At 39.1% G+C, this 21,171-nt stretch overlaps 1 protein-coding gene across 3 annotated transcripts in view; it reads left to right on the top strand.

Annotated features, from left to right (window-relative positions):
- GALNS (galactosamine (N-acetyl)-6-sulfatase) overlaps positions 1-21,171 on the top strand; it is a 53,044-nt gene that overhangs the window by 13,070 nt on the left and 18,803 nt on the right. For all 3 annotated transcript variants that reach the window (XM_088460795.1, XM_088460796.1, XM_088460797.1), the window contains exons 4-9: positions 2,559-2,661; positions 3,551-3,694; positions 4,987-5,053; positions 8,113-8,240; positions 10,183-10,322; positions 10,412-10,515. In XM_088460795.1, the coding sequence (XP_088316921.1) occupies positions 2,559-2,661; positions 3,551-3,694; positions 4,987-5,053; positions 8,113-8,240; positions 10,183-10,322; positions 10,412-10,515 (686 nt within the window). The remainder of the gene's footprint in view (positions 1-2,558; positions 2,662-3,550; positions 3,695-4,986; positions 5,054-8,112; positions 8,241-10,182; positions 10,323-10,411; positions 10,516-21,171) is intronic.

Raw genomic sequence — 21,171 nt, 5'->3', positions numbered from 1 at the left:
TGAGAGACTAGTCTACACTCGCCTCACACACTTTCTTAACTCACACAACCTATTGGACCCACTTCAGTCTGGCTTCCGTTCCCAACACTCCACAGAGACAGCACTGACTAAGGTAGTAAATGATCTGGTCACTGCCAAGGCTAAAGGCCATTACTCACTCCTAATTCTTCTAGATCTCTCTGCTGCTTTTGACACTGTTGACCACTCTCTTCTCATATAAACACTACAATCCCTGGGTTTTAAGAACACTGCTCTTTCTTGGTTCTCTTCCTACCTATCTGATCGCTCTTTCACTGTTCGTTTTTCTGATTCTGCCTCCTCTTCGCTACCTCTATCAGTTGGAGTACCTCAAGGCTCTGTGTTAGGGCCTCTGTTATTCTCAATCTATACCTCCTCTCTTGGCAAACTAATCAGCTCTTTTGGATTTCAGTACCATCTGTATGCGGATGATACTCAAATCTACCTATCTTCCCCAGATTTATCACCAACTGTACTAGTCCGTGTCACTGAATGTCTTTCTGCAATTTCATCTTGGATGTCATCTCGCCAACTGAAACTTAATATTTCTAAAACAGAATTAATTATATTTCCACCAGCTAACAACAGTTACCAACATGATCTCTCTATCACAGTTGACAAGTCGACAATCCACCCTGCCCCACAAGCTCGCTGCCTTGGTGTCATCCTTGACTCTGAACTGTCCTTTGTTACCCACATTCAATCTGTCTCTAAATCATGTTACATACATCTAAAAAACATATCCAAAATTCGACCATATCTCACACAAGACACTGCAAAAACTCTAATCCATGCACTTATTATTTCCCGCCTTAACTATTGCAATAGTCTTCTTACTGGTCTTCCCAAAAACAGGCTATCGCCATTACAATCAATTATGAATGCAGCTGCAAGGCTTATCTTCCTTGCCAAACGTTCATCGTCTGCTGCCCCGCTCTGTCAGTCCCTCCATTGGTTGCCGGTTTTCTACCGTATTCAATACAAAATACTCTTACTTACACATAAGGCTATTAACCAAACCACACCAACATACATCTCTTCACTCATCTCAAAATATCGCCCTACCCGACCTCTCCGCTCAGCACAAGATCTGCGTCTCTCATCCCCATGCATTACTTGCTCCCACTCACGGTTACAGGACTTTCTTAGGGCTGCACCCACTCTATGGAATGCCTTACCACGCAAAATACGACTTTCCTCTAGTCTCCAATCCTTCAAGCGATCCCTGAAAACTCACCTCTTCAGGCAAGCTTATCAGATCCCAGAACCGCCCTCACAACCTTCATAGTTACCATATCTAATTACATCCCCTTTTACAGTCCACACATAACCTCACACATTGTCTTTCTCTCACATCCTCATGACATTTGGCCGACATTCCTGTGTGACTGGATCATGCAGCCAACCAAGAAACTGTGCATTGTGGCTGGACCAAGATGCAATATATAGCACCTATCCTTGTGTATTACTGCCTATTTCCCTATAGATTGTAAGCTTGCGAGCAGGGCCTCCCTACCTATATATCTGTCTGTTATTACCCAGTTTTGTTCTATCAATGTTGACAATTGTAAAGCGCAACGGAATATGCTGCGCTATATAAGAAACTGTTAATAAATAATAATAAATAAATAGTTGCTGCACTTCGCCGGGCTAGAGGGGGTCCTACACTATACTAGGCATCTATCCAGTAAGCCAGGAAAACTATGAAAATTTTAAAAACTGGCATTGAGTGTAATCATTTGCACACCTTTGTGTATGTATAGATGGGTACCTCATCCAAGCAGGGTCATTTGTTTGTCATGTGAAACAACTTTAAGGAGATCTGTGGGCACAGTTTTATACAGTGAGTACAGATAAGCTGTGTTTTACTCCTAGCCAATTGCAATAATCTATTCTGGTAGGATGATATCTTATGCTGCCCATCCACTAGGCGATTAAATTGAGCGATTGAATGATAACGATATTGTTATCGTTCAATCGTTCATTAATCATTTGCAGATCGTTCACTAAAATGTCTAAAACGACCAGTGATGCACGCTCCCGCTGGTCCTTTTAGACATCTGTCATCGGGCAAACATGTTGGACAACCTGACGATAATGTCAGGTTGAGAATGTTAGCAGATGAAAGATGTTTCCTACACTGAATGACTGCTCGTTCAGTGTAGACGCATCACAGACTGTGAAACGACAGCACGATTACAATATCGTAATCATGCAGTCTTTTGCCTGTCTTCTAGTGAATGGGCAGCTTTAGTGAAAATTACATAAGAAAGCCATAAAGACCTATTTTCAGTCAAATCTGCAAAAGATGATTTGCAAACCAATACATTAAAGTTGCATGAAGGTGTAACCTTCAACGCATGGTCTTTTGTGCTGTGTTAACTTAATCTGAAAGGATCATATTTCACATGTATTTTTTTTACAAACCTTTCTACTGTTTATGAACCTGACATTTAAATAATAAAATGACTGATTCTTTTGTATCCAGCTGTCTTAAGAACCTGTACATAAGGGTAATAGGTTTGACTCTCTTTTCACAGCTTACACTCCACAAGAGATAGTGGGTGGAATTCCTGATTCTGAGGTGCTGCTGCCCGAGCTGCTGAAGAAGTCTGGATACATCAGTAAAATCATTGGCAAATGGTAAAATCCCTGTAGAAGTGAAAAGGTTTCAGGCTACATGGAGGTACCAGTATAAAAGAAGGTGGAGCGCTCATATGTAACGACAGGAATTCAACAGTGAGTTATTGGCAGCTGACACAAAGGGATATCTGCCTGAAATTCCCCTAAAAAGGACCAAAATATAAAAAACACTAGTGTCTGCGCCTATAATCACTTGACAATAAAAACAAACCAGAAATGTAATATATATTATATTTATTGCAATAACAATAGACCTGTTAGAACTGCAGCTCCCCAGGACATGAATTTATAACAATGCAGTGATACAGTAGACCACTCTTAAACCTGAATAAAATGAAAATAAAAAGAACATATAAAATAAACAAGTTCCTTAGGTGGATGACAAAGTTCCTCTAAATGCTGATGACTGGGTATAATAATTCAATATAAATGGCAAACAATTTTCCCAGTAGCATAAGTTATCCGCATCTCCTTAGACCAAAGAGACCACTCGCTGATATATTGAAGTCCGAAGTGAACCAGCTGAGCGAGTGGACATATAATAGTTAATAGGAGCCCGGCCAGCAAAACATTCCACAGGGGCAACAGTCGGCAATAGAAATTCAACCTACCCGTAACGAGAGTCTCCAGACTCGGGGCTGGTAAACACAGTGTCAGAGAGTGGATCCCATGGAAAAGGTGATGCCTGTCACCTACGGACAACAGGGGGCAAGGAGCGGTGAAGTGAGCTCCAGCACCCGGGATCAGCTGATGTGAATGAGTAAATATTCTCTGTAAAGTGCTGCATAACATGTGTGCGCTTTATAAATAACTTAATAATAATAACAATAATAATGCTGGTCTGCAAAGTGTTACTGCCCTTTTCTAGTCATAATCTCTTTTTTTATAGGCACTTGGGCCACAGACCCAGATATCATCCCCTCAGGCATGGTTTTGATGAATGGTTTGGATCTCCTAACTGTCATTTTGGCCCTTACAATAACAAAGTACGGCCAAACATACCGGTGTACAAAGACTGGGACATGATTGGCAGGTAATGTTTCCTTCTCACTCTCTAGTACAGGCCTGGCCAATCTGTGGCTCTCCAGCTGTTATGAAATTACAATTCCCAGCATGCTTTTCCAGCTGATCGTGGGAGGACATACTGGTACTTCTGTGAATTTTTTTTATTTTTAACCTTAAGCCTGCTGATGCAACAATGTTTATTGATCTTGTAGTCCATGTTCTGCAATGTTTCTGTTTATGTACTTTGTGGTGTGATCTAAATATATGATAATAATAATAATAATCTTATACTCCCTGGTCTTTATTGAAATACCATGGGCAGGATGTACTAAACACAAAAATGCGGTTTTACCGCATACCCCATATGTACAAAGCACCGGAATGCATCGTGTCCCGGTTGGTAACGCCATCTTCAGATGGCGTTACCGAATAGAAGCCTATGGGCTTCTTTCCAGGACACTCTCCCTGAGAGGGACCCAATCGCATCCCTCCCATGTCCCCCCGCGGCCCGAGTTCCTCTACGCAGAAGGACGCCAGAGGGACTTCTGGGTCTTAAACCCGGAACTCCCTCAATCTGGAGGCATTGCAAAGGACAGCTCTTAATTGGGCGAGCTAAGTACGTACCGCGTAAATGAACTGCGGTATGTACCCGACAAGAGGCAGATGCGATGCTTAGTACATCCCGCTCACAGAGTAAGTTTCTGCATTGACCCATCCACTTGCCTGAGCAGGAAATGATTTATAATATCTTACACCATTATGCAGGGGCCGTAACCACTTGCCACTATTTTTTTCCACCCACACTGTTTTTTTTAATCTTATTTGAAATATGACATTATTAGCTCAGTATCCCTTTCCCAGCATCCCCCTCCTCCCGTGGAGGAGAGGCAGAACACTTTTTGCCCCTGGTGAAGCTCCAGCAGATTCCATGTTCAGTGAACACCCCGAGCCTTGCTGTTTTGTAGTCCCTAGCTCCCTACTTTACCTTTGACTCATGGCCTATGCACTATTTTTTCATTCTTGCACAGAGGCATGAGAGCACTAATACCGGGCCTTTAGTATCCCCAACCCATTAAAAATAAATAATTGCCACCCCCATTTATTATACATGGGCTGCAGTATAAAATAAGCAGGTGTGGACAGCTTCTTTATGTGGTCTCAGTTGCTGGGAAATCCGGCCTCTTTGGTCCCAAGAGGTGTTGCAAATCCTCCTATTTAAATAATAATTTTTAAGTTTAATCCATTTAAGCACCTGTTATCTGATTAGATATTATTGTTGCAATGATGATTCTCAATACCGTTGTGTCATTATCTCTCCAGGTATTATGAAGAAATAAGCATCAATCAAAAGACGGGAGAGTCAAATCTAACTCAGATATACTTACAGGTACTGGTCCCTTCCCTTTTCCAGTAAAGGGACTTTTGTTTTCATTTATTTTGCTATTGGAATCTCACAGTTTGCTGTACGGCACAAGTTAACCTCTTATGTGCCTGATTCTGACTCGAGCGCAAAGCTGTGGCAGCCAGAATGACTACCATATGCTAATGCCAGGTTTCCATACTGCTTCATGCGTATGGTCGCACCGCCCACTGTTTTGCTAGCCAGGGCTATCACCATTAGTAAGTGCACTTACACCAACCCCATTCTGGGTGCAACACAGCCATCAGAAACGGGTGTCCCTTCTTGGTATGTATGCCTCAAACTAGCGCGAAAGTCTGGCAACACTCCTACAAGAAGGATTGTTTTTGTGCTGCCCAGTTGGCATCTAGAAATGTCCATTTCACAGGCGAAGGGATCCGGCTGCTCTTATCCTCCATGAAGGTGCATATGCATGATGCAGCACATGCCCAGTCTGCAATTATTCACCCACCGGTGCATCCAATTTTGGACTTGCGTGCCCTGCATGTGAAAGTTACTCCACATGATTCCTGTGTAATTGCTGAGTAGTGGAATTCCCTTTCCCCAGAAGCACCAAAATCACTGGAGAATTTCTAAGCTGGCTGCTGCACAGCAAGGTGTACACTGGTGGCTGCTGCACAGCAAGGTGTACACTGGTGGCTGCTGCACAGCAAGGTGTACACTGGTGGCTGCATTTGCTTATCCTGTGATCTGCAATTGGCAATTTGTCTGAGTTCCTGTCAATTTACTAACCGCTAGTAAAATATTCCACATAATGGCAACAGAAAAATGAATCATTCTGGAGCTGTTGGAAATGGTTAAGGAGATAGTTATTTAAAATATTCTCTTAAGACACATATCTATTTTTTGTACTATTGTATACATTTTCTGTAATGTCTCCTACAGAATGCCTGTATCTTTTCTATAGAGACCAATAGCAACAGTCCCTCCTCTTAATAAGCGTTGCACTTGTCATCTGTAAAGCATCCGTTCTGGTCATCTGATGACAACAAACATTTAAACTACAAAAGCTTTCTAAAAAGTGACCGATTAGTGGACTGGGGGCCTGATTCAGACCCGCTCGCGAGCGCTCAGCACTCGCAAGTGGGTCGATGGTGCCCTAGTGCGCATGCGCACGACGGAGGGAGCTCCGTCGTGCGCATGCGCGAGACCCGGGGAAGCCGTCGCTCCAGGTCTCGCACCAAAGGGGGTGAGACCTCTGATAGAGCTCTGATAGAGCCAAAATCACTCCAGGACTTGCGGTCACCGACACCCTACCGCAGGATCTCGTTGCAAGCCTGATGGTCGCGATGGTCTTGACCATCGCGACCATCATCATGGGCACTCGCATAAGCTGTGGGTGGTAACCCACAGCTATGCGAGCGTCCAAGAGGCCACTCCAAGTTTAGGTAGGAGGGCCCTGATTCAGAGCGAGCGCTCTGGTCAGAGCGTCCGGCTCTGAATCAGGCCCTGGCTCCGCTGGTGTCTATGGTTGATGTTTAATTCTATTTCAGCCAAATAAATATGTTACTAGATAGAAAAAAACTGCTGGCAGGGGGTTGGGTATGAAATCCCAGCTGTCGGATGCCAGAAAAAATAAATATATTTATATATATATATATATATACATATGATAATGAGCTCAGGCTATACGCTTGTTTCACAGGTTCCGTATTAAAGGAGAGTTTAAAAACTGGAGGACTGAGACTCTTGTGTCCTTGGGGAGAGATAATTCCACATAAGTATGAGCTAAAACCTGGATGTGTGGCTAAAGAGATGTGAGCAAGGAGGACCAGAGAACAAGGGCGTGTGTTGAATAAAAGCTCCAATTAATGGGAGTACCTGAAGATCAGGGAAGAGATATAAGGAGGTATAAGATTGCTGAGGAGGACTTTATGGGTTAAGACACAATTTTGAACTACAGGCCTGATTCAGAGATGGATGGATTTGCAGAGCCGCATATAGGTGACTGTGCAAATCCTTCCATATCATATGCAATTGCAGAAGGAGGTGTAAGACACCTGAAGATTCCCGCAGCCTGACCGGGTGCTTCCCCACTTCCGTTAACGATTACCAGGCACATCCCTGCTCCCCCCCCAAACGCTGCAACATGTCAATTATGCGACGGCGTGGAAGGGCCTGCGAGCAAAATTGCAGGACCCACCCTGCACATGCGCAGAACCCTCAACATCATAGATGTACATTAATGCTTGGATCATCGTACATCTCTGAATCAGGCCCTATATCCCCTGCCTGATAGGGAGCAATGTAGTGACAGAGAGGACTAGCTAGCCGCTAAGGATATTAAGAAGAGGTTGAGGTGCAGAATTAATGAGAATTAGGTGGAGCCAGCTTGTTCAGTAGCAGAGAAGAGTGTTACGTGTCTTATAAATATGGTTCAGTTCAAAAAAGTGCTACCCGAGTATGGAGAAGATCACCGTATATCTTAATAATAGATCCTTGAGTTTCCTACAGATTTGGGACCCATGGTAGTTTTCAAAATCCCTCACATACAGTAACTCCCAATGGTTTGGTGGACTTTTAGCCCTCGTGTTCTGACCTTTTGTTTTTGTTTGTGCTTGTGAGCACTCTCTTAAATCTATATTAGTATCATATGTTATCACCCCATACTTTGTTGGGGTGCTTTACCTGTAGCCCCCGCCCTCCTTTTCTTCTCTTTCTCCCTTTTTTTTCCTCTACTTTTTTTCTTTTTCCTTTATTTACTGCAGCTAATTTCAATCAGTTATCTGTAATATATTACTATACTGAATACAATCGACTAATGTTGTTAGCGATACTCTTTTTTTTACATTTTATCTATTATATATAGATAATCAGATGTATATCTGATTCCACAATGTTTTCTCATCTAAAAGTTAATGTTGTTATTGTCTTATGCACTTTAAATAATAAATAAACCATTTTAAAAAAAAGTGTTACCAATTCTATGTGTAGGTAATAGGTTGAAGTTACCTAACTAAGACATTTGCATATAACTGTAGTACTTTTTTGTCTCGTTCACTCATTGATACCTTTTCTATTATCAGGAAGCCTTGGATTTAATTAGCAATTATGGAGTTGGCAAGCAGCCGTTCTTTCTGTACTGGGCGATTGATGCCACTCACGCTCCCGTCTACGCCTCCAAACCCTTCCTGGGAACTAGTCGCAGAGGCCTGTAAGCTATGTAACACAGCATTGAAGCATTGCTACATTACAAATTGCACTGATATTTTAATGATCTGAGGACTGTGTGGTCAGTTAGGAACCAGTCATAAATTTTAGAACGTAATTAATGCAGCTCATGATCTGTGGTCCTAACGGAGAAGTGTGATTCTTGTTCTTCTTATGTCATTAACTCATTAGTAAGTTAGTGTGCGGTCCGCACTACACAGAAACAAACACCGCCGCCGGCGCTGGGTAGTACACTCGTACTACCCGGCAGCGGTGTGTTTGTTTTGGCAGCCAATGAGTGTCAGACAGATTCTTATTGGCTGCTGCGCCCACTGCAGGAGCCGGGCTGGAGCTCACTCAAGAGCTCCGCCTTCCGGTTCCCGCAGTGGGTGATGGGACAGCGGCAGGTGCTGGGATTCAGGTGTTGTTTTTTTTTGTGTCTTTGTCTTATGTATGTAAGGGGCACTGCATAGGGGTGGAGGCACTGCATAATGGGGAACTATTACTAGGGGCACTGCATAGGGGGGACCACTACTGGGGGCACAATATAAGGGGCACTGCATAGGGGTGACTACTACTGGGGGCACTGCATGGGAGGACTACTACTGGGGGAACCACTTCTGGGGGCACTGCATAGGGGTACTACTAGAGGGGGTATGTGTTGTCACTTGCTTCCATACTGTACATTACCAGATTTTTGTTCCAAGCAGCCAAATTGGACAGATAATCTATGTGTACCTAGCTTTAGTCTAGATATGTGTGAGATCAAATGCTCAAATCTCCCTCATTCTGACAGCAATAAAAACCAGGGTTTCATCATTTGGTGTGTAACTTGTCTATTTTTTAAAATGTTGTGCCTTGTTAAACTACAATATTATTCATACACATTTTATTGCGTTTCATTCAAACCGGTAAATAAAAGTAAAAACACATGATGACTTTCAGGAGCAGATTTCATTATTAAAATGTGTGTGTAGAATCCGGCTATTGTCTGTTTTGAAAGGGTGGATTAATGCCAAAGCAAATACCACAAAGTATTTCTTGCTTGTGGTTAGAACAAAATATACATACTTTTGCCTTTAGTTCACTTTCTTGCAATTTTAATAAAGAAAACACACTTTATTTGGCCATGTTGGTTTTCAGAGAAGAAATAAGCAAACTAATGCTACTTCCAGGAAATTCTAATGCTGTGTATCCACTTGACGATTTCTATGCCCGATTGAACGATATTGTTATCATTCAATCAGGCATGAATCGGGCATTTAAATGTCTAAAACTGCCAGCGATGCGCGTGCCCGCTGGTCGTTTTAGACATCTATCGTTGCCCAAACATGCTGGACAACCTGACGATGTCATCAGGCTGCCCATGTTCGGGGATGATTGACTTTGAAACGACTGCACGATTACAGTGTCGTAATCATGCAGTTGTTTTAAAGTCTATTGCTGGATACACGGCATCAGTCTTTTGGAAAACAAAACCATAATGTGTGTGGCTGCTGCATAAATAATTACTGATATTAATTCTGGAATGTGACCAGCCCAAGAAGTGCCAAAATATGCCCTGCAGCAAATGGGTTAATTGGTGAGCGCTGAGTACATTCTTCCTTTCACACACCCCTCCCCATAGCCATATTTATACCTGTCTATCTTCAGCAAGCTCTGAGCAGGTCTATTGAAAGTTCATACCTTAATAACATATAATATGACTTTTAGCATGCTAGAGGAAATGGTTTCCTCTGGTAACCTAAGGGAGCCATGTTCGGCATTGGAAGATAATACGCCTACAAACTGGGTAACTATAACCTACAAAGAAAAGCAGTTACTCAGGGAGTTGTATTAGAGTACAAAATCCACTCTTATTTATGTATATTAATGCTCTACTGTGGTTTTACTTGTTCTATAAGGATTTTGGTAGGTACAGGTTGTTCATTTGTTTCCTAACCCAGGTATGGAGATGCAGTCCGTGAAATCGATTTCAGTATAGGAAAGATCCTTGACTTCCTTAAGTCTAGTGGAATCGCCAAGGACACCTTTGTGTTCTTCACATCTGACAATGGGGCTGCCCTCATCTCTGCTCCGAATCAAGGTAACAACCTGCTGCATTCCTCCCATTCCTGTAATTCCATCACATTTCCTCATCCAGTTTATGCTCTGTAACCCACAACTATCTTCTAGGTGGCAGCAACTCCCCTTTCCTGTGCGGAAAACAAACAACGTTTGAGGGTGGGATGAGGGTTCCTGGCATTGCCTGGTGGCCTGGACATTTGGCTACAGGTCAGGTGAGTTTGAATTTGTGTTCTTCAGTAACTGATGTTCACCATTAAGTGATGACTACATAATATTGTTACCATTCCCAATTACACTAATACCAATAACTGGGCGGAATTCAATTGTTTCCTGCCCGACAGAGCCATTCAATTGTTGCTCCTGTTGGGCGCGATCAGCTGCCAGCGCTCCATTTCAGCTCGCAGCCCCAGAGGGGTGCAAGCTGAAATCGTTGAAAAGTGACCTGTTTGGGCGCCCAAACGGCACTTTTCGGGATCACGCGCAGCACTTTGGTCGGGGTTAGCCGATTTACCCAACCACTTTGGGCGCGATCAGCACGAAAAGCTGGAACAATTGTATAGTGGCCTGCGATCTTCCGTCACTTTAGACGGGCCGTGAAAACAATTGAATTCCGCCCACTCAGTCTAGGTATTGTGTTCATGCTTAGTATAGGTGACTGGGAGTCAGAGGTCCTTATTATGTTATTTAGTTGCACTTCAGCATCTCTGACCCCCAGCCAGACACCAAGAGATACATAGATACATAGGTGTTATACATTATACTTTGATCATCACTTAATTCTGTGCAATCAAACCTATAGGCAATACCAGAAATGGAGAGTAAGTTCCTGTGTAACTGATATATGTCAATAAGCTGCATCTCTAAGATTCTGGAACTTTGTGCCTTTGGTTCTAGCCACATTTTGCCATTTTAGAATAACTTGGTAGGAGTTGCTGTATATAAATATGGCACAAAGTGATCATCTGAGATTGTTATCGGTGAGGCTGGACAGAACATTCTTTTGCCCAATGTACATTTACTTTTATTTGGTAGTCAGGCCATATGAATGTGTAGTGACATATGAGGTGGTACGATAGTAGAATGCATTATGCTGACAGTGAATATGACGTTAGTAGAATGCATTATGCTGACAGTGAATATGATGATATGACAGTGAATATGATGATATGACAGTGAATATGATGATAGTAGAATGCATTATGCTGACAGTGAATATGACGATAGTAGAATGCATTATGCTGACAGTGAATATGACGATAGTAGAATGCATTATGCTGACAGTGAATATGATGATATGACAGTGAATATGATGATATGACAGTGAATATGATGATAGTAGAATGCATTATGCTGACAGTGAATATGATGATATGACAGTGAATATGATGATATGACAGTGAATATGACGATAGTAGAATGCATTATGCTGACAGTGAATAAGACGATAGTAGAATGCATTATGCTGACAGTGAATATGATGATATGACAGTGAATATGATGATAGTAGAATGCATTATGCTGACAGTGAATATGACGATAGTAGAATGCATTATGCTGACAGTGAATATGACGATAGTAGAATGCATTATGCTGACAGTGAATATGACGATAGTAGAATGCATTATGCTGACAGTGAATATGACGATAGTAGAATGCATTATGCTGACAGTGAATATGATGACAGTAGAATGCATTATGCTGACAGTGAATATGACGATAGTAGAATTAATTACGCTGACAGTGAATATGACGATAGTAGAATGAATTACGCTGACAGTGAATATGATGATATGACAGTGAATATGATGATAGTAGAATGCATTACACTGACAGTGAATATGACGATAGTAGAATGCATTATGCTGACAGTGAATATGATGATAAGACAGTGAATATGATGACAGTAGAATGCATTACACTGACAGTGAATATGATGATAGTAGAATGCATTATGCTGACAGTGAATATGACGATAGTAGAATGCATTATGCTGACAGTGAATATGATGATAGTAGAATGCATTATGCTGACAGTGAATATGATGATAAGACAGTGAATATGATGATAGTAGAATGCATTACACTGACAGTGAATATGATGATAGTAGAATGCATTATGCTGACAGTGAATATGATGATAGTAGAATGCATTATGCTGACAGTGAATATGATGATAGTAGAATGCATTATGCTGACAGTGAATATGATGATATGACAGTGAATATGACGATAGTAGAATGCATTACGCTGACAGTCAATATGATAGTAGAATGCATTATGCTGACAGTGAATATGATGATAGTAGAATGCATTATGCTGACAGTGAATATGATGATAGTAGAATGCATTATGCTGAAAGTGAATATGACGATAGTAGAATGAATTACGCTGACAGTGAATATGACGATAGTAGAATGCATTATGCTGACATTGAATATGATGATATGACAGTGAATATGATGATAGTAGAATGCATTATGCTGACAGTGAATATGATGATAGTAGAATGCATTATGCTGACAGTGAATATGATGATATGACAGTGAATATGACGATAGTAGAATGCATTATGCTGACAGTGAATATGATGATAGTAGAATGCATTACGCTGACAGTGAATATGACGATAGTAGAATGCATTATGCTGACAGTGAATATGATGATATGACAGTGAATATGACGATAGTAGAATGCATTATGCTGACAGTGAATATGATGATAGTAGAATGTATTATGCTGACAGTGAATATGACGATAGTAGAATGCATTACGCTGACAGTGAATATGACGATAGTAGAATGCATTACGCTGACAGTAAATATGATGATAGTAGAATGCATTATGCTGACAGTGAATATGACGATAGTAGAATGCATTATGCTGACAGTGAATATGACGATAGTAGAATGCATTACGCTGACAGTGAATATGATGATAGTAGAATGCATTATGCTGACAGTGAATATGACGATAGTAGAATGCATTACGCTGACAGTAAATATGATGATATGACAGTGAATATGACGATAGTAGAATGCATTACGCTGACAGTGAATATGACGATAGTAGAATGCATTATGCTGACATGGAAATATGACGATAGTAGAATGCATTACGCTGACAGTGAATATGATGATATGACAGTGAATATGACGATAGTAGAATGCATTACGCTGACAGTGAATATGACGATAGTAGAATGCATTACGCTGACAGTGAATATGACGATAGTAGAATGCATTACGCTGACAGTGAATATGACGATAGTAGAATGCATTACGCTGACAGTGAATATGACGATAGTAGAATGCATTACGCTGACAGCGAATATGACGATAGTAGAATGCATTACGCTGACAGCGAATATGACGTTAGTAGAATGCATTACGCTGACAGCGAATATGACGATAGTAGAATGCATTACGCTGACAGCGAATATGACGATAGTAGAATGCATTACGCTGATAGTGAATATGACGATAGTAGAATGCATTACGCTGACAGTGAATATGACGATAGTAGAATGCATTACGCTGACAGTGAATATGACGATAGTAGAATGCATTACGCTGACAGTGATTATGACGATAGTAGAATGCATTACGCTGACAGTGAATATGATGATAATAGAATGCATTACGCTGACAGTGAATATGACGATAGTAGAATGCATTACGCTGACAGTGAATATGACGAAAGTAGAATGCATTACGCTGACAGTGAATATGACGATAGTAGAATGCATTACGCTGACAGTGAATATGACGTTAGTAGAATGCATTACGCTGACAGTGAATATGACGATAGTAGAATGCATTATGCTGACAGTGAATATGATGATATGACAGTGAATATGATGATAGTAGAATGCATTACGCTGACAGTGAATATGATGATAGTAGAATGCATTATGCTGACAGTGAATATGACGATAGTAGAATGCATTACGCTGCTAGTTAATATGATGATAGTAGAATGCATTATGCTGATAGTGAATATGATGATAGTACAATGCATTACGCTGATAGTGAATATGATGATAGTAGAATGCATTATGCTGACAGTGAATATGATGATATGACAGTGAATATGATGATACCTGTAGTAGAATGCATTATGCTGACAGTGAATATGACGATAGTAGAATGCATTACGCTGATAGTGAATATGACGATAGTAGAATGCATTTCGCTGATAGTGAATATGATGATAGTAGAATGCATTACGCTGATAGTGAATATGATGATAGTAGAATGCATTATGCTGACAGTGAATATGATGATATGACAGTGAATATGATGATAGTAGAATGCATTATGCTGAAAGTGAATATGACGATAGTAGAATGCATTATGCTGACAGTGAATATGACGTTAGTAGAATGCATTATGCTGACAGTGAATATGATGCTATGACAGTGAATATGATGATACCTGTAGTAGAATGCATTATGCTGATAGTGAATATGATGATAGTAGAATGCATTATGCTGACAGTGAATATGATGATATGACAGTGAATATGATGATAGTAGAATGCATTATGCTGAAAGTGAATATGACGATAGTAGAATGCATTATGCTGACAGTGAATATGACGTTAGTAGAATGCATTATGCTGACAGTGAATATGATGATATGACAGTGAATATGATGATACCTGTAGTAGAGTGCATTATGCTGACAGTGAATATGATGATATGACAGTGAATATGATGATAGTAGAATGCATTATGCTGACAGTGAATATGATGATATGACAGTGAATATGATGATACCTGTAGTAGAATGCATTATGCTGACAGTGAATATGACGATAGTAGAATGCATTACGCTGATAGTGAATATGACGATAGTAGAATGCATTACGCTGCTAGTGAATATGATGATAGTAGAATGCATTACGCTGATAGTGAATATGATGATAGTAGAATGCATTATGCTGACAGTGAATATGATGATATGACAGTGAATATGATGATAGTAGAATGCATTATGCTGACAGTGAATATGATGATATGACAGTGAATATGATGATACCTGTAGTAGAATGCATTATGCTGATAGTGAATATGATGATAGTAGAATGCATTATGCTGACAGTGAATATGATGATATGACAGTGAATATGACGATAGTAGTTTGCATTATGCTGACAGTGAATATGACGATAGTAGAATGCATTATGCTGACAGTGAATATGATGATATGACAGTGAATATGACGATAGTAGTTTGCATTATGCTGACAGTGAATATGACGATAGTAGAATGCATTATGCTGACAGTGAATATGATGATATGACAGTGAATATGACGATAGTAGAATGCATTATGCTGACAGTGAATATGACGATAGTAGAATGCATTACGCTGACATTGAATATGACGTTAGTAGAATGCATTACGCTGACAGTGAATATGACAATAGTAGAATGCATTACGCTGACAGTGAATATGTCGATAGTAGAATGCATTACGCTGACAGTGAATGTGACGTTAGTAGAATGCATTACGCTGACAGTGAATATGACGATAGTAGAATGCATTACGCTGACAGTGAATATGACGATAGTAGAATGCATTACGCTGATAGTGAATATGATGATAGTAGAATGCATTATGCTGATAGTGAATATGATGATAGTAGAATGCATTACGCTGATAGTGAATATGATAGTAGAATGCATTATGCTGACTGTGAATATGATGATATGACAGTGAATATGATGATACCTGTAGTAGAATGCATTATGCTGACAGTGAATATGATGATATGACAGTGAATATGATGATAGTAGAATGCGTTATGCTGACAGTGAATATGATGATACCTGTAGTAGAATGCATTATGCTGACAGTGAATATGACGATAGTAGAATGCATTACGCTGATAGTGAATATGACGATAGTAGAATGCATTACGCTGATAGTGAATATGATGATCGTAGAATGCATTACGCTGATAGTGAATATGACGATAGTAGAATGCATTATGCTGACAGTGAATATGATGATATGACAGTGAATATGATGATAGTAGAATGCATTATGCTGACAGTCAATATGATGATATGACAGTGAATATGATGATACCTGTAGTAGAATGCATTATGCTGATAGTGAATATGATGATAGTCGAATGCATTATGCTGACAGTGAATATGATGATATAACAGTGAATATGACGATAGTAGTTTGCATTATGCTGACAGTGAATATGACGATAGTAGAATGCATTACGCTGACAGTGAATATGACGATAGTAGAATGCATTACGCTGACAGTGAATATGCCGATAGTAGAATGCATTACGCTGACAGTGAATATGACGTTAGTAGAATGCATTACGCTGACAGTGAATATGACGATAGTAGAATGCATTATGCTGACAGTGAATATGATGATATGACAGTGAATATGATGATAGTAGAATGCATTATGCTGACAGTGAATATGATGATATGACAGTGAATATGATGATAGTAGAATGCATTATGCTGACAGTGAATATGATGATATGACAGTGAATATGACGATAATAGAATGCATTATGCTGACAGTGAATATGATGATAGTAGAATGCATTATGCTGACAGTGAATATGATGATATGACAGTGAATATGATAATAGTAGAATGCATTATGCTGACAGTGAATAAGATGATATGACAGTGAATATGACTATAGTAGAAAGCATTATGCTGACAGTGAATATGATGATAGTAGAATGCATTATTCTGACAGTGAATATGATGATAGTAGAATGCCTTACGCTGACAGTTAATATGATGATAGTAGAATGCATTATGCTGACAGTGAATATGATGATATTAGAATGCATTACGCTGACAGTGAATATGACGATAGTAGAATGCATTATGCTGACAGTGAATATGATAATAGTAGAATGCATTATGCTGACAGTGAATATGATGATATGACAGTGAATATGACGATAGTAGAATGCATTATGCTGACAGTGAATATGATGATAGTAGAATGCATTATGCTGACAGTGAATATGATGATATGACAGTGAATATGATAATAGTAGAATGCATTATGCTGACAGTGAATATGATGATATGACAGTGAATATGACGATAGTAGAATGCATTATGCTGACAGTGAATGATGATAGTAGAATGCATTACGCTGACAGTGAATATGATGATAGTAGAATGCATTACGCTGACAGTGAATATGATGATAGTAGAATGCATTACGCTGACAGTGAATATGATGATAGTAGAATGCATTAAGCTGACAGTGAATATGACGATAGTAGAATGCATTATGCTGACAGTGAATATGATGATAATAGAATGCATTATGCTGACAGTGAATATGATGATATGACAGTGAATATGATGACAGTAGAATGCATTGTGCTGACAGTGAATATGATGATAGTAGAATGCATTACGCTGACAGTGAATATGACGATAGTAGAATGCATTGTGCTGACAGTGAATATGACGATAGTAGAATGCATTGTGCTGAAAGTGAATATGATGATATGGCAGTGAATATGATGATAGTAGAATGCATTATGCTGACAGTGAATATGATGATAGTAGAATGCATTATGCTGACAGTGAATATGACGATAGTAGAATACATTATGCTGACAGTGAATATGATGATAGTAGAATGCATTATGCTGACAGTGAATATGATGATATGACAGTGAATATGATGATAGTAGAATGCATTATGCTGACAGTGAATATGATGATATGATAGTGAATATGACGATAGTAGAATGCATTATGCTGACAGTAAATATGACGATAGTAGAATGCATTATGCTGACAGTGAATATGACGTTAGTAGAATGCATTACGCTGACAGTGAATATGACGATAGTAGAATGCATTACGCTGACAGTGAATATGACGATAGTAGAATGCATTACGCTGATAGCGAATATGACGTTAGTAGAATGCATTACGCTGACAGTGAATATGACGATAGTAGAATGCATTACGCTGATAGCGAATATGACGTTAGTAGAATGCATTACGCTGACAGTGAATATGACGATAGTAGAATGCATTACGCTGACAGTGAATATGACGATAGTAGAATGCATTACGCTGACAGTGAATATGACGATAGTAGAATGCATTATGCTGACAGTGAATATGATGATATGACAGTGAATATGATGATACCTGTAGTAGAATGCATTATGCTGATAGTGAATATGATGATAGTCGAATGCATTATGCTGACAGTGAATATGATGATATAACAGTGAATATGACGATAGTAGTTTGCATTATGCTGACAGTGAATATGACGATAGTAGAATGCATTACGCTGACAGTGAATATGACGATAGTAGAATGCATTACGCTGACAGTGAATATGCCGATAGTAGAATGCATTACGCTGACAGTGAATATGACGTTAGTAGAATGCATTACGCTGACAGTGAATATGACGATAGTAGAATGCATTATGCTGACAGTGAATATGATGATATGACAGTGAATATGATGATAGTAGAATGCATTATGCTGACAGTGAATATGATGATATGACAGTGAATATGATGATAGTAGAATGCATTATGCTGACAGTGAATATGATGATATGACAGTGAATATGACGATAATAGAATGCATTATGCTGACAGTGAATATGATGATAGTAGAATGCATTATGCTGACAGTGAATATGATGATATGACAGTGAATATGATAATAGTAGAATGCATTATGCTGACAGTGAATAAGATGATATGACAGTGAATATGACTATAGTAGAAAGCATTATGCTGACAGTGAATATGATGATAGTAGAATGCATTATTCTGACAGTGAATATGATGATAGTAGAATGCCTTACGCTGACAGTGAATATGATGATATGACAGTGAATATGATGATAGTAGAATGCATTATGCTGACAGTGAATATGATGATATGACAGTGAATATGACGATAATAGAATGCATTATGCTGACAGTGAATATGATGATAGTAGAATGCATTATGCTGACAGTGAATATGATGATATGACAGTGAATATGATAATAGTAGAATGCATTATGCTGACAGTGAATAAGATGATATGACAGTGAATATGACTATAGTAGAAAGCATTATGCTGACAGTGAATATGATGATAGTAGAATGCATTATTCTGACAGTGAATATGATGATAGTAGAATGCCTTACGCTGACAGTGAATATGACGTTAGTAGAATGCATTACGCTGACAGTGAATATGACGATAGTAGAATGCATTATGCTGACAGTGAATATGATGATATGACAGTGAATATGATGATAGTAGAATGCATTATGCTGACAGTGAATATGATGATATGACAGTGAATATGATGATAGTAGAATGCATTATGCTGACAGTGAATATGATGATATGACAGTGAATATGATGATAGTAGAATGCATTATGCTGACAGTGAATATGATGATATTAGAATGCATTACGCTGACAGTGAATATGACGATAGTAGAATGCATTATGCTGACAGTGAATATGATAATAGTAGAATGCATTATGCTGACAGTGAATATGATGATATGACAGTGAATATGACGATAGTAGAATGCATTATGCTGACAGTGAATATGATGATAGTAGAATGCATTATGCTGACAGTGAATATGATGATATGACAGTGAATATGATAATAGTAGAATGCATTATGCTGACAGTGAATATGATGATATGACAGTGAATATGACGATAGTAGAATGCATTATGCTGACAGTGAATGATGATAGTAGAATGCATTACGCTGACAGTGAATATGATGATAGTAGAATGCATTACGCTGACAGTGAATATGATGATAGTAGAATGCATTACGCTGACAGTGAATATGATGATAGTAGAATGCATTAAGCTGACAGTGAATATGACGATAGTAGAATGCATTATGCTGACAGTGAATATGATGATAATAGAATGCATTATGCTGACAGTGAATATGATGATATGACAGTGAATATGATGACAGTAGAATGCATTGTGCTGACAGTGAATATGATGATAGTAGAATGCATTACGCTGACAGTGAATATGACGATAGTAGAATGCATTGTGCTGACAGTGAATATGACGATAGTAGAATGCATTGTGCTGAAAGTGAATATGATGATATGGCAGTGAATATGATGATAGTAGAATGCATTATGCTGACAGTGAATATGATGATAGTAGAATGCATTATGCTGACAGTGAATATGACGATAGTAGAATACATTATGCTGACAGTGAATATGATGATAGTAGAATGCATTATGCTGACAGTGAATATGATGATAGTAGAATGCATTATGCTGACAGTGAATATGATGATATGATAGTGAATATGACGATAGTAGAATGCATTATGCTGACAGTAAATATGACGATAGTAGAATGCATTATGCTGACAGTGAATATGACGTTAGTAGAATGCATTACGCTGACAGTGAATATGACGATAGTAGAATGCATTACGCTGACAGTGAATATGACGATAGTAGAATGCATTACGCTGATAGCGAATATGACGTTAGTAGAATGCATTACGCTGACAGTGAATATGACGATAGTAGAATGCATTACGCTGATAGCGAATATGACGTTAGTAGAATGCATTACGCTGACAGTGAATATGACGATAGTAGAATGCATTACGCTGACAGTGAATATGACGATAGTAGAATGCATTACGCTGACAGTGAATATGACGATAGTAGAATGCATTATGCTGACAGTGAATATGATGATATGACAGTGAATATGATGATACCTGTAGTAGAATGCATTATGCTGATAGTGAATATGATGATAGTCGAATGCATTATGCTGACAGTGAATATGATGATATAACAGTGAATATG

Source organism: Taudactylus pleione, unplaced genomic scaffold (genome assembly GCF_031769625.1).
Source record: "Taudactylus pleione unplaced genomic scaffold, aTauple2 ptg000985l, whole genome shotgun sequence".
NCBI lineage: Eukaryota > Metazoa > Chordata > Amphibia > Anura > Myobatrachidae > Taudactylus > Taudactylus pleione.
This window is presented reverse-complemented; position numbering and strand designations above follow the sequence as displayed.